Below are 15,710 nucleotides of genomic sequence, written 5' to 3' on the forward strand. Positions count from 1 at the left end.
CATACATTAGCCCTATTTCTATTCTGTAACTTATACTATAGCTAGCATGCTTATTCTCTGTAGGCTTCTCTGCCTCTTGTCTGTTTAGGTCCTTCCGCTCTGTCCCAGCAGCGCTGCTGCTGTTGCTGTTACCCTGCAGTAGCTTCTGGTGCTTCTGATTCCTCCGCTTTTTAGGTTCCTTCTCGTTTTCTTCTGGTTCTCCTTCTTTAGTTAATTTTATTCAGTTCTTCCCCTGTTTTCAGTAAATGGTGGCAAAACAATGTTCTCAGTGCTGTGCTTAAGGCAATGAACTAGAGCTGCTCAAAATCTTTTCATACCAATTTAGCCTAACAAAACAAAGGCTGAGAGGAAATATGACAGTTGAGTGGAGTAAGGCACTACCAGGAATGGGGCTGCCATGTGCTCAGGATAGAATAGAGAATTTGAACACAGAGTGGAATATCATTTGACAAATGAGAATGAAGATTGACTTCAACTTCTTTTTTATCATCACTAGTGGTTTGACCTGATCTTTATGCTATGTTTCCTGGGCTGAAAGAAGTAGGAATTCATCTCTTGCTACTCCCAGTCACAACAGCTACAGTTGAGTGTTCTTTTTCATCACTGAATAGAATTTTGTGTTTTGAAAGAAGTCACCTTCTGCCTGATCAGGTGAATGAACTAATCAGCATATCAGTTGAAGGAATGGAAGGACCCGACACATGGGAAGCCACCAAAGATGAATGCATTGCATTCAAGAAGTTCATTAAGAGTTGTGCAAAATTATAACAAGAAACCAAGAAGGATGTAGTTGTAGCGCTTCACAGAAGGCTTGAGTAGCTAACTTTAATTTGTGTGATGATTTTAAAATCTAATAAAATGTTCATGAAACATGTTGTAGTTTTTACTATGGTGCCATACAGCCCACCTTCACCCACACAGTTTCACCCCTCATTGGCCCTGAACACTCCCCCCCCCCATAAATGTGAACACCGCCCCCATTTCAATTCCTGGGGAAAACACAGAGCAAATGGGACAAATGCTCATTGTTGTCAAAAAAGTGGGGTGTGGTGCCGAGTAATGTGCAGTGGGCTGGGGGTGGAGGGCAGGAGCAGTCAGAGCTGCCAGCCCCCTCCTGCAGGGGGAAAGGCAGAGCTGGGCAGGGGCGGCAGCGTGCCAGCGGGGCGGGATGGGTTCCAGCAACAGCCTCATGTGTGGGGGAGGGGGGCACCTGGGATGTCCCATTTTCTCTTTGGGAAATAGGGTCGCCCCTGCCCCTCCCGCTCCCACCACACTCTCTCTCCCCGCTCCCTCCCTCCCTTTGCTTCCCTCCGCCACTTCCCATTCTAACCCTCAGCCCCGCCCGCGCTCCCACCCATGGGGTCCTCCGGCCCCTAGGGGGCACTCTCCGCGCCGCCTCCCCTTCCCGGCCGCGCAGGGTGTCTATTCCAATGCCTGATTACAACCCGCGCCGCACGGCTGCCCTTCGGCGTGTTTCTTCGGGCAGGGCTGGGTTGGGCCCTGTGCGCTCCGACACTGGTGGCTGATCGCGGGAAACAGGCGCTACGAGGCAGCCCCGCCAGACGCAGGACCCCGGCCCTGCCGCGACGCTCGGCTCTGGACGTGGTGGACCAAGATGTCGACGAAGAATTTCCGAGTCAGCGACGGGGACTGGATCTGCCCGGACAAGAAGTGAGGGGGGCCCGGGGCCGCCACGGACGCGGGGCGGGGCCCCAGGGCCTCCCGGTGAGGGGAGGGAAGCGGGACTCGGGGGAGCTCAACGTCCTCGAGTCTTCTCCCTACAGGGCACCGGAGGCGCCGTTTGCGAGGCTGTTGAACGGACGGGTGGCTTCTGCTCAGACGCACCCCTGCCTCTTAGCACCTTCCTCCCTGCGGGCGTCCCGGCTGCCTCAGGCTGCCTCAGTGGGGCCCGAGATATGAATAACGCCTTTTAGATCGGCGCCCTGCAACTCAAAGGCCTCCCCGCCCGGGGGGCTCAGCTCCTCTACGGACGGCACCCCAGGGTCACTGCGCTCTCGGGGCGGTGACGCGATGGCAGCTCTGCACCGCACAGAAAGCGAACGGGCCCTGATCCCGTGTGCCTCCCCAGAGCCCGATCGCTGTCGGTAGGGGTCTGTCGGTGCAGGGGTGTGTCTGAGCAGAAACATTGCAGAATCAGGACCATAAACTGGAAAGTGTCATGGCTACAGGAGTACCGGGTACTTACAAATCTGCCGTGAAACCCAACAATCCTTCAGGCTTATTTATAGTTCTTCAGTTTGGTTCCCGTGTCTTTTGAGAAAATATTTAATAAAGAAAGTGAGATATTTGCCCGGAGTGCTTTATGAAATACAAAATATTTGCCAACTTTTGCCAGATGTTTACAGTTAATGAAGGTCCTACTGCTATTATTGTGAAGCAGAGAATCCTGACAAAATAAAATGGCCAGTGGCCTTTTTTTGGTTTGTTTTTTGCTGGTCTGAAATGTGTATTTGTACAACAAAAGGAAAACTAGCCACCCTGTTATAAACAGCTTATTTATGTCAGAAGTTAGAAAACAAAAAGTCATTTTTAAAAGGTTCTTTGAGTTTCTATAACAGTTTTATTTTAGCTACAAAAATTAAGTTACCAACATTAAAATCATTTAAGGTGGGAAAATGTCATGATTCATTTTGCAAAACAAAGAAAACTTTATAGGAATTTTCATCTTTAAAATATTTTCCGAATACTAATTGCTATCATCTTTATCCTCTCCCCTTTTTAAAAAAACTGTTCATTGCCCTTCATAAGAATATATTTCTTTTTTCAGGTGTGGAAATGTTAATTTTGCTAGAAGAACCAGCTGTAACAGATGTGGTCGAGGTGACTATCTTTCCCATTTTGATTTCCCTTCTCTCTCATCCCCCAAAAAGAATGAAATGTTCAATCTTATAAGAAACTTCTTGAAAATTATTTTTTTAATCTGTTTTCAGAAAAAACAACTGAAGCCAAAATGATGAAAGCTGGAGGGACTGAAATAGGGAAGACGCTTGCTGAAAAGAGCCGTGGCCTGTTCAGTGCTAATGATTGGCAATGTAAAACGTATGTTGGTTTTGAAACTTAAATATTATTCCTGCCACAAACCTTTTTAATTGACTAAAAGGTTATGTATCTTGGATATTTAACTCAGTCAGAATCAATGTGGCTTTTAGTGAGTAGGCAAGAGAAATTGGGACCGACTTTTTTTTTTTTTTTGTGCTTTTTGAAATAGGTTTTATATGTTTTCACATTAGATTAGTTTTTAGTTTTAGTTTTTTCTGGACGACAAATATTTAATCAGTGTGGCTTTGACAGACAGGATGGTCTTTTGATTATAGCACAGGATTGGAAATATGTGTTCTGTTCCTGATCTGGCTGAAAAACTTCCTGTCTGACTATAGGCAAGTTACTTCAGTTCACAGGCTACTGTGTGTGTGGATTTTTTTTAAAAAGAGATGCGAGTGGGAGAATAAAACTTACTTCATAGTGACTTTGTGAAGTTTCGGAAGGTGCAAAAGAAGGGAAAAGTACAGAGAAATTGTTTTTTCACAAACTTCATTCATATGAATACTTGTATTGTTTGAAACTTTTATGGAAACAGATTTTTTTCTGATACCCTGATTTTACGACAAGCTTCGTATCTCCTGAGACCCTCTTAGTTTTGATTTATCTATTCCGTCTTTGTTAATTCTACATAAAATTTCCAATCTCTGAAACCTGTACTTATTAGAATATTTTTCCATCTCCAGAAAATGCTAATTGAATTCTAGTTGACGTTTATGTCAAATTTCAGCTTTACAACTTGCACTTGCACCTGTGTTCATACACTTTGGATTCATGCTCTCCTATCCCCCCTCCACCCCCAATTCTTGTCTTTTTCCCACTATTTTCCATTCTTCCTCTGTTGTCTTCTACCTCTGCTGCCTTTTTTAATAATCCAAGCACCTTTCCCCAATATATATAGAACCCTTGAAAAAAAGTTACAGGTAAAAATGATTTCTGTGCAGTTATGATGTGAAAATTCCTTTTATGCCCGAATATATGCCATTTTATTACTATAATATGATTTGCTCTAGATATGTGCATGTATATGCATTTTAATCTTGATCATAGCTGTGCCTCTCTTGGGGCTCTTTGGGTTGACTACATGACTCAAGCCTGTGATCCTTATGCTGGCAAAATTCTTATAGACTTCTCTGGGAGTTGCGTGTACATAAGTATTGCAAGAGTAGGCCCTGGTGATGTTACAATTGCCTATTTGTTTAGTAGTGAACTTAAATCACAGCTAATCGATATAAATTGATTTCATTTTTTTCTGGAGCATGTTGCCTAATTCCCAAGCTCTTTAACGTGAAATAAAATGTTGCATTTTTACACTTACTTTCTTTTCCCTCCCCCCCATAAAGTTGTGGCAATGTGAACTGGGCCAGGAGATCAGAATGTAATATGTGTAATACTCCAAAGTATGCAAAACTGGAGGAAAGGACAGGTAAGATGAATTTGCATGTTTAAATATTCAGTTCTCTTCATAAACTTAACTTAAATCAAGTAGTCATTTTTAATAGGTGTAGCAATGCTAACTAGTCTTCCTTTTGCATATCCCATCCTTGTAAGTCTATATATGTGCTAAGTATTACTAGTATGTAAAATACAAGTGTGACAGTGGTTCACCTCAGGAAATCCCCTAAGGTCATACAGTTTAAACCACTTCCTCAGTTTTCATGAAGATACAGTATTAAAACAAATTCTTAAATAAATTTCCAACAGATTATGCTTAAGCCCAGGAGATGTTAATTTTGAATTTCTGATATGTAGCCATAGAGACCATCTACACTAAACTTATAAGTCAGTAGTAGGTTACAACACATTTCCAGTTTGTAATATAGAATGGACCATAACTATTTCATAATCAAGCGATAGCCTTGGTCATGTTTTGGATATAATAAAGTGCCATCTGCATTACAAAATGGAACCATATTATAACTAGGTCAGGGTTGCAACCATGTTGTAGTTGGAACTGAATGTTCTTTAAGCAAAAATGTGCTTGTAGCAGAAATTGTGCTTTAAGCAGAAATGTCAACTCAGTGATATTCCGTTTTCCTCTGCTTTCCTTCTGAGATCGCCCTATAAATGTAGGGTTAAACAAAACGTGCAAAAAATATTTTTGGGGGACTAGATTATCCCCTGAGCCAAATTTGCCTGGCAAATCTATAGGGTGACAGGGATTGTGTTTCAACTTTCTTGATTCTCAGGCCCACTCTTGATTGTATTCAACTTAAAACTGCTAGCAAGGAATATTAAATTCCACTTCTGCGTTATGGACTATAATGGACCCTACATCATGGAAGTATGGCAGTGGTGGAGCAAAGCCCTCTCTGCCCTGACATGCCCTGTGGGTCAGAAGGAGAGGCAGAGTCTGGCTGCAGCACAGATGCTTCAGCAGGGTGTTTTCCTATGCAAGAGTGATTCTCTGCTGGGCATTTGCAGCCTAATTATGGCTCCTTTGTGGCACTTGGCCCTTAGTTACGTAAACAGTTGCAGTGGAATGTATTTCTTTCATTTACCTCAAAGCTTACCTCAGCTTCTCAATTAGATATGTAAAAACTATTTTTGATACACTTGTGTGAGAACAGTTCAATGTCTGCTTCCTTTCAGATTGCATAACATTCTTGGTGTAGGTTTCATGATAACTTATACATCTAGAAACATCTTCTATTGGATTTTAATCAAATGTGGCATAATAAAAGTATTTACCAAAGACTTTGTATTTAACGTAATTGAATTTACACAATATAAGGGATTATGTAGTGCATTCTTATTTTACATTCTAATTTGCAGGATATGGAGGAGGTTTTAATGAAAGAGAGAATGTTGAGTATATAGAACGTGAAGAATCAGATGGGGAATATGATGAGGTGAGATTATGTATAATTATTACATTGGAGGAACATAAGTTAAAATGAAGAGATTTGTGTTTAAGAGCACGTATCTGGCAGGGAAGCCTGGCTTAAGAAACTAACTCAGGGTATGTCTATGCGGCAAGCACTACAATGAACACAGCTGCAGTTATAGCATTGTAGTGTAGACACTTCTTGCAGCGAAGGAAGGGGGTTTTCTGTTGCTGTAGTAAATCCACCCCCTTGAGATGCGAGGGCAACAGAAGAATTGTTCCATTGACCTAGCTGCCATCAGTAGTGGGGTTCAAGCTTTGACCTAGCTACAGCTACCTTAGGTTGACCTGACCACATCCCTCTGTTCATGAAATTTTTCTGAGTGATGTAGCTACGTCGACCTAAGTTTTAGGCGTAGACCAAGCCTCAGCCACCCAGGCTCAGGGTGAGGGAAGCTAGCTGTACAAATCTTTTGAATTACATCTCTTGCCGATTCATATGTGAAGCAGAATTCATGTTGAATCTGGAAAGGTGTGGGGGGTAAACGTCTAAAAATCAGTTAGAAATTAAATTTAACTGTGGTTCGTGTTTCATTAGTTTAACTGCTTGCAAGATCTGCTTTAGATTTCCTATGCTATTTTCTTTAGGGTGCTCCTACTGCTTCCCAAATATACTGAAGTCTGTTATAAAGCAGTCTTGTAAAGCACATGCTGTTTGATTACATCCAGATTATTGATGAATTTATCAGAATATAGACATTGGGATGTGTCTTTATTTTAGATCTACAGTAGGTTTTTGCTGAGTACTTTTGGGTCATTCAACTAAGATTTCATGGTAGAAATTTGCCTTCTCTGTCTCCACACAGCAATATTTTTTTTTATTTGTAATGAAAGTTGTCTTTACTATTTTTCACTTTTTCCCACGAGTCTTACAAAAGTCTTAGTTCATTATAGTCTTTTCATATTAGCTCGTAGGAGGCTGCTTGTTTAATATACTGTAATTAGTCTTACTTATGGTGGAGTGGACAGAAACAAAGTGTGTGTCACTTACATTATTTATCTGCAATTAGTTTGGTCGCAAAAAGAAAAAATACAGAGGGAAGCCAGTTGGGCCTGCATCTATCCTGAAGGAAGTAGAAGATAAGGAATCTGAAGGGGAAGAAGAAGAGGATGAGGATGAAGATCTTTCCAAGTATAAACTGGATGAGGTAAAATAATCCTTGTTCTTTATTACTGCTAACATACTGTGTTCTTACTAAGTGAGATTGGCCTTAATTCTTAGCTGCTTGTAAATCAGTATTGTTATACAATACATAAGTTATAAGTAAGGATGATATGCTCTCCTAACCTCCGTATACATCTTGGAGTGGGATATGTGTGTATTGGAAGAATGCATGAGCTGAGGAGAGTTTGTCAGCCTGAACTCTGTATTTGTTGCTTTGAATGACTGCTGTCAGAATCTTATCACTTAAACTTACATTTATATTTTAACTTTGGGAACAGAATTAATCATTGTGAGAAATATATGTTTATATAGGATGTCTTAATAGGTAGATCCAGTAGAGTATGGTGAAAATGCACACTAAAATCTTTACTGCTGCACTATTTCTGATGTTTTCAAAATATCTAAAATAAATGTCAACATGGACTAGACATGTTCCAGATGTCTTCTGTTAAATGATGCTGGCTTTATTTTTAGCTATAAAATTGAAATAAATATTCTCCTGATCTGCAGTTTTGTTTTTAATACAGAGTGATTGTTAAATATTAGTTGTTCCTTTTAGACCATGATCATGAAAAGACTTGTGCACATGTTTACTTTTACACACTGACCAAAATCAGTGAGGAATTTGCAGAATTGGAACCTAAGTTTGGTAGTGAGATAGACTTCCTCTGAGCCTGAGACTTCTGCCAGACATCTGCCCAAAATCTTTGTCTCATTTTTTTTAAGACACTGAACTGTAATACAAATGCTGGCATTATAATTCACTACCTAACTTTTTAATTATTCAGTCATTATGCAGGTTTTTGAGGATCACTTTTTTCAGTCCTATTTTATTGCTGTTTCTGAAATTGTTTTTATGTAGCTATTTGATTTTTAACAAGCTGCACTCAATGCTTGAGGGTTTTTTGTTATCTTAACAAAAGAGAACTAAAAAAACGGATTTGAAAAGATTGGCAATATGCTCCAAATAAACTACAGACAAGAGCAAGTAAAAACTACTACTCCAAATGAAAATAGTCTAAAATGTAATCCTGCTTTCTGCATATTTTCTTCATATTTAAGTCTCCAAACCTAACTAACAGTCTGCATTTTTTCAGGATGAGGATGAAGATGAGGCTGATCTCTCAAAATATAATCTTGATGCCAGCGAGGAAGAAGATGCTAATAAGAAAAAGAAATCCAACAGGCGCAGTCGCTCTAAGTCTCGATCTTCCCACTCACAATCTTCATCGCGCTCATCCTCCCACTCAAGCTCAAGGTCTAGGTCAAGGTAAACGGGTACAGGTCAAGGGTAACGCCAGGCAAAATGTCAGTATCTAACTTCTTTATTTACATCTTTTTTTCTTGATTGACTTATAGTTTCAGTTGTTAATGTGACAGTTTTATATATTCAGTTTACGCAGGTAGATTACATTTTTATAATGGCCTTTTGTAGCTCCACAGTTTTAAAAGTGAGGACTTCTTTTAGTTTATCACTTCGCTTTCAGTGAGTTAATGTTTCAGCTGTATCTGTAACAAATATGGCTTATAAAAACAGGAAAGCTAGCATGTTTTCAAAACTATGTGTAGTCCTTTTGGCTTGCTATTAAGTAGTCGCATTTAATGTGAAATAGATGCTTTTTTGGAAGTACTGAGGATTGTTGGGAGAAAAGTAGACAAACTGGGAGGCGGGGATAGTAAAGTAGGAGGTAATGCAATCAGAGCAGATAAAGTAGAAGGCCACTATTGGAAAATGCCTTGAAGGTGAAGATAAGAAATTTGAGTTTCATGTGGTAGAAAAGGGGAAGTCAGTGGAATGATTGATTAAGATAATTATGATGTGGTTAGAGCAGTGGTTCTCAAACTTGTTCCACCACTTGTGCAGGGAAAGCCCCTGGCGGGCCTGGCTGGTTTGTTTACCTGCCGCATCAGCAGGTTCGGCCAATCGAGGCTCCCAGTGGCTGCGGTTCGCTGCTCCAGGCCAATGGGAGCTGCTGGAAGCAGCGCGGGCCGAGGGACTTACTGGGAGCCGCGATCGGCCGAACCTGCGGATGCGGCAGGTAAACAAACAGGCGCAGCCCGCCAGGGGCTTTCCCTGCACAAGTGGTGGAACAAGTTTGAGAACCACTGGGTTAGAACATCAGGCAAGGAAGATGATCTTAACTGAGTTTGCAGGGTCTACGTGGGTCTCAGTGAGGCCAGATAAAAGCTCTAATTTGCACATTTAAAGAGAACACAGAAAAGCTTATTCTCAAATCAGTAGCGAAGCAACCATTTAATAAACACATCATTTTACTAGTTGGTTGCAAAATATCTCTATTTCTTAAGCTCCTTAATACTAACAAACGTAAGATTAACCCACAGATACCTAACTAGTAGTAGTATAGCTAAGAATTAGTTATTGTAGGAGGAAGCTTCAATTTAACCATAATAAATTGCCCAAGTTGAAACTTGGTGAATAGCCTCTTGGTTTAGGAGAATTTGCACCCGCAGAAAAATCCATTAGGATGGTCTCAACACTTAAACTGCTTCTCTCTTTAAAATATCAGCTATTGTTTTGCCAGACTTTAAGGTAAGTGAGGCACACTTTGCTTTTGTCTCTGAAGTGGCCAGGATTTCAAATACGTGAAAATCAGCTTTCCTTTTTCATTTGTGTCAGGATGTGTATATTAAATGCTTTACTTGGCCTACATGACACCACATTGCCCCTGCACGGTCCATTCAAAACTCATTTGCTAAGTGCACGATCCTTGCCTGACTTTTGAATCCGCTACTGAATTCCCCTTTTTCACTGCATAAAGTTTCTCCTATACAGAATGCCCTCCATGAACAGATCCATAGATCACTATCCTTTCCTTGAAATGCCTCCATAAGGCCCACATAGGCTATAGTGCCTACAAGAAGCTAACCAAATATTATTGGCAGAGCTGATTGGCACTTGCCAATTTGTTTATCAAAAAACACATTTTGATAGTACGTTTCATTTCTCTTCTTCCACCCTTCATCTTAGAGTCTGAGCTCTGTGAGGCGGGGACTGTGTCATCCTGTGTGAACTGCACCTACTGCATGGGAACTACTGGAATGCAAATAAGATTATCTGTCATATTTTTTTTTTTTTAAAAGTATAAAGTACTATCAGCTCAGATGAAGGGTCAAACATAAATTCACAACCCTCAAAGTTGATGAAAAGTAGTTTAATTTATTTTGTTTCTCCTGGGATCTCCCAGTGTTGCGTGTAATCTTGTCATGGGTACTTCAATACATATTCTCAACATTGGGCTGAGTCTTCATTTAATTAAACATAAATGTATGTTCAAAGGGTTTTGAGTTCTCCTTGAAGGATTTTTTTGTTTTTTAGAAACATAAATCTTATCTTGCTGGAAATAAAAGTGCAGGCTATTCTTGTTCTGCATAATATGATGAAATAGAGACAATGGTAACAATATTTATTGGGAGTTATGGAATTAATTGACCAAATAGTGCCTGAAAAGATTATTAAAATTTGATTTGACATGTCTTGTCTTCAAAATAATTACAGTTATACCAGCTTGCATTTTAAGGAGACCCCATCAATTTGAAAATTGCATTAGTTTACTTTAAAAGAACAGGAGGACTTGTGGCACCTTAAAGACTAACAAATTTATTTGAGCATAAGCTTTTGTGAGCTACAGCCCACTTCATCAGATGCATGCAGTGGAAAATACAGTTGGAAAATACAAATGGCCCATCTTGATTATCACTACAAAAGGTTTTGTAGTCTCTCCTGCTGGTAATAGCTCACCTTAACTCATCACTCTCGTTATAGTGTGTATGGGAACACCCATTGTTTCATGTTCTCTGTGTATATAAAATCGTCCTACTGTATTTTCCACTGCATGCATCTGATGAAGTGGGCTGTAGCCCACGAAAGCTTATGCTTAAATAAATTTATTAGTCTCTAAGTTGCCACAAGTACTTTTGTTCTGTTTGCAGATACAGACTAACACGGCTGCTACTCTAAAATTAGTTTACTTGTAACTTTACAATGTTTTTAATACCTGAGATTTCCATAAGTTAGCAAAAAAATTTACTCTTGTGTGTGCATTGTGCCTTTTATACAGAGGAAACAATGAGACTGATTATAGGCAGTTTCGCACTTGCTGAAAACAGCCTTCTAAATATCAACAAGTGAATAACAAATCTTGACACTTTTTAAATAATTTGTTTAAGAAACGTTCATGATAGTGTTTTTGGAATACTATATCAGATACTAGGACTCCTAATTTAATACACTTCTAAAAATCCAAGGTGATGGTGTCCCATTAAGGTGCAAATTCAAGATTTGGGTTGGATTCATGAAATAGTTAATGGGTAAGCAATCATTTTATTAACTTTACCGAATAACTGCTACCCTACTTACTTTGTCTGCTTTCACAATTTAACTAATAGTTCTAATGACAACTTTCAGTATCTTAATAGGAAGCCATTAATAAAAACCTTAACTTCTTTATGCCATTCCTTATATATTGGAACTTCTGACTAGAATTTATCCATTAACAGTTGAAAGTAGATAAATGACTCCAATGTACAATCTGGCAAAACTTTAAAGACCAAATGTGTTTATCTCTTTCATGAATCTGGGCCCCAAGTACCTTAATGTATGATAAATAGCTGCATCTGCATATTGTTAAAAACAATTTATGAAAGAAAATGAATATTAATTTTTGAAAAGCTTCAGATTTTAAGAACTAGTATTTCAGATACTCGTATGCATTGAGCAAAATTCTAGAAGTAATTTTACAATAATCATATCTCATAAGGCTGTTTAAGTATTGGAAAAATCCTCCATGTTGTTTCAGGTCCCATTCAAGAAGCTCTTCCAGTTCCAGATCAAGATCTCGTTCCACTTCCAGAGAACATTCTAGATCTCGTGGGTCGAAATCAAGGTGAATGAGGTAGTTTTCTCTCTGCTTTGCAGAGAGAAATTAAAAGGGTAGCAGAACTGATTGCTTGTTTGTTTCTCTAAAAAACTATTTTGACTTAACTCATTTTCAGCATGGAAATCAGTTGTTCCCAGGTCCAGTATTCCAAGGAGTTACCACTATTAAATGAAATAATTATTCTTGAAAATGCAAGTTTTTTTATGAGAATATTTTTAAAAGTCTCGCCTAAAGCTAGGCAAGTGAATAACCCAATGTCTGCTGTATGTGAAAGCAAGAGAATCTGAATGCATATTTTTGCTTAAAATAATTCTTGCAACTTTATTTACTGTTTCCTCTGGCGATTAAGTGTGAAATATTAGAAGATGTGCTATATTCTTATTTTGTATATGTTGGTAATGTATATGAACCCCCATTAGACAACACTGTTGAAACATTATTGTAAATGTGGGGGAAATATGTGAAATCACTGATCAATTACTCATGTAAGTAACCCACTGAAGTCAGTGAGATTACTCACATGTGGTCAAGGCAAGCAAGACTTGGTCCAGATTTTCTGGGTATACTCATTAGAGTCTGATTTAGCTGGTCTTTTTGTATAGCAATTATTGAACTGTGCATGGCAGCCAAAGCTAGCAGTTAGTCCTTGTGATGAGTTCACTGAGGCTTTCTGTTGACAGAAGTTTCTGCAGTAGAATGCAAATCCACCTCTTCTTTCCATTCCTGGAGATGGCCCCTATGGTGTGAAACAAGTGGGACAGGGCATCTAAAAATAATCTTGCATCCCTTGTATGGCACTGACTTCTTGAGTGTTCTCATTTAAGGGGTGGGGTATAAGCAGGGATTCCATTATCTCCTAAAGAGAAAACTGTGGAAGTGCTCCATACAGCCACTATGGGTATGTTTACGTTGCACACTCCTTATGGCAGCATGTGAACTCCCCTCCCCACCTCTCTGACCACAGTATAAATGGTGTAGATAGTGAATGTTTGGATAAAGATACACCTGACGCTTATGGTAAATACTCTGCATGGCTCTCTACACAGCCAAGCAGTGCCTCTCTGTCCACACTGTTGTTTTTAGCAGTGTAGTGTAGGGAAAGACTTTGGCAGTGGGGAAAGGCTCTGCTGCTGGAGCTTTCCTCCCCTGCTGGGGAAGACTCCAACAGTGGACAGAGAAGCTCCAGCAACTCCCTGTGGTAGGGAAAGGCTCCAGCAGCAGGGAGCTGCTGGAGCCTTGCCCCACCACAGTGAAAGACTTTGGGAGGAGGGGAAGGCTCTGGCAGGGGGGAGGGAGTGGGAAAAGGTTCCCACTCCCTCCCCCCTGCCAGAGCCTTTCATTGCCCCATGTAGCTGCATACTGAAGTGTGCACGCATCCTGCTTTTTCACTGTGGCATGGAGCTACACTTACTCTACATGCTGCAGCCAGTGGTGTGCAGTGTGGATGTATCTTCTGAAACGGTTGTTTAGCTGCTCTGAGGGAAGGATTACTCCCTCATTCATCCTGCATTTGCCCAATGTCCATATTGGCTATATTTGTCCTGGGGATTAGTCTGAATTTTAGCATAGTGAGAATTGCAACTGCTATGAAGTTAAGTAATAAAAGACAAAGCAAGTTATTATTTGACACCCCGTTGGTACTGAAGCAACAAGTTCAGAACAAGTTATTTTTAGGGTACAAAATTGGTTTAAAAACTGGATTTCAGACCTTCCTGTCTATTAAATTGCTTAACATTTGTGACAGGTTTCAGAGTAGCATTTGTGAGTACTTTATTATTTACAAAAGATTGTGAAACATTTCTGCAGAAAAATATGCATGTTTGATATCTGAAAAAGTACTGTCAGCAAGTCGTCTTTGTCTGGTGGATTTAACATTGGGCTTGAAGTCAGAAGGTCCTAAATTCTATTTCCATCACCTTGTCCGGCAGCTTTTTCAGATCCACAAATATGATTTTTTTTCTTGAGAAAGTAGCTGATTTTTGTAAACATAGATGAGAAAATGCCATGCAAGGTATTTTGCTAACATTTTTAGTTTATTAAAATTCAGTTTAGCAAAAGTCTTGCAAACTCAAATAGGTGAATTTGGGTGGGGGGGAATGGCCATTTTTGAGATTTCTTCCAATTTTAGTAATTTTTTTAGGCAGTTTATTTTTGAAGTAGCCTTGGTTTAATGATCCATAATGGATATGTGTACTAATGGTAAAATGAAACATGATTTTTAAATAGCTTATTAAATCTGTAGTTCTCCAGCCTCTCACTTTATGGACTGTACTACTTAGCACGAGTATAATCTTCTTGTAGGCCATCTCTCATCCCAGTCTCCTGCAGTATGTTTAACAAAAAGCTTAATTCTGGAGAACACTGGGAAAAGATTCCCAAACCACTGGTCCACAATACCATATTTCAAAAGCATTACTTTATAAATAAGTATTTTCATTGTTAAGATAGAAGTTCTTATTGGCTATTAACTAAGAAGTAAGTATTAAAATACCTACAAATACATTTTGTAAAATGTTGTGGCAAATCTTGTATTGAATGTTCTTGGATCTGAACTCTGTAGTAGACTTTTGCTGACTTCTTTGTATTATGCACAAATTAAATCAAATTTATTTCTTAATCAATAAAGATCCAGCTCCAGGTCCCACAGGGGGTCTTCAACCCCAAGAAAAAGATCTTACTCAAGCTCTCGTTCATCATCTTCCCCTGAGAGAGGCAAGAAGCGGAGTCGCTCTAGATCTTCTTCGCCCGGTGATCGCAAAAAAAGACGATCGAGATCACGGTCACCCGAAAGGTTTGGGTTTATGTAGAATAAGAATGGGTGCATTTAAAATGTGTGTAATACACTTTCTGAAGAAATAAAATGAACTGGGAAAGGATTGAATTTTATCAGTTATTCATTTTGGTATTTAGAAATAGGTTTTCGCCCTCCCTCTCCCAATTACCATGCTGTTTTTTAAAACATAGATTTTTTTGATGGTTTTAAAACATTTTCTTTGCAAAATCTCCTGTTAGGACCATGTTCCATAGAAAAAGACCTAGATTACCATTCTTTCAGTGTTTGAAAGGGCTAATGTACTCCGTTGCTTGATTAATTTTCATAAATGAATACTGTGACATCAAGGAATTGTAAATTTAATATGAAGTGTGGCAAATTTAATACTAAAAAGTGTAATACATTAGTGAACCTAAACAGAAGGTTTCAGATTTACATGTTCAGTTTATATACTACCCCATCAAATAAATTAGTCTTCTAACTATTGTGGGTGTGAGTGATCAAATTAATTTGAACTTACTTCTTTGCATGCTTTCTCTGTTTGTATCTTACAGACGCCGCAGGTCGTCATCTGGATCTTCCCATTCTGGTTCCCGTACAAGTTCTAAAAAGAAATAATGTATTAAAGTTCACATCTTAAAAAAAAAAAAAAAATCCAGTCCAGTGCATGAGGCATATTTTTAAGAACTTGGTGTCTTATTTGGTCAGAAGTGCAAAATCTGCTAGTAGAAGTGCATGTTCGTCCTTGCTTTCTGGGAAACTGCAGCTTTGTTCATTCATTAAACAAAAAGTAAGGTAGCATTTTAAGCCATAAATTCTCCAGAGTAGGTGTGTACTTTTCATTATTCCATTTATCTCCTCAGATGTTGCATATTTGTATTGTTAAACAATGTATAATTGGGCCCACTTATTTTAGTACTACCAAAT

At 39.2% G+C, this 15,710-nt stretch overlaps 1 protein-coding gene across 2 annotated transcripts; it reads left to right on the plus strand.

The window, feature by feature from the left end:
- The first annotated feature begins 1,444 nt into the window (after positions 1 to 1,444).
- On the plus strand, positions 1,445 to 15,446 carry ZRANB2 (zinc finger RANBP2-type containing 2). 2 transcript variants are annotated; one of them, XM_084636131.1, is made up of 10 exons: positions 1,445 to 1,671; positions 2,789 to 2,841; positions 2,952 to 3,060; positions 4,404 to 4,486; positions 5,836 to 5,912; positions 6,958 to 7,095; positions 8,210 to 8,382; positions 11,930 to 12,016; positions 14,637 to 14,801; positions 15,338 to 15,446. In XM_084636131.1, the coding sequence occupies exons 1-10, from the start codon at positions 1,616 to 1,618 to the stop codon at positions 15,399 to 15,401; spliced, it is 1,005 nt and encodes a 334-aa protein (XP_084492257.1). In that variant the 5' UTR covers positions 1,445 to 1,615; the 3' UTR covers positions 15,402 to 15,446. The 2 variants fall into 2 exon arrangements, with proteins under 2 accessions (XP_084492257.1, XP_084492258.1); XM_084636132.1 differs by having other exon boundaries at positions 1,446 to 1,725.
- The last annotated feature ends 264 nt before the right edge of the window (positions 15,447 to 15,710 follow it).

Source organism: Lepidochelys olivacea (genome assembly GCF_965140295.1).
Source record: "Lepidochelys olivacea isolate rLepOli2 genome assembly, chromosome: 8".
Lineage (NCBI taxonomy): Eukaryota > Metazoa > Chordata > Testudines > Cheloniidae > Lepidochelys > Lepidochelys olivacea.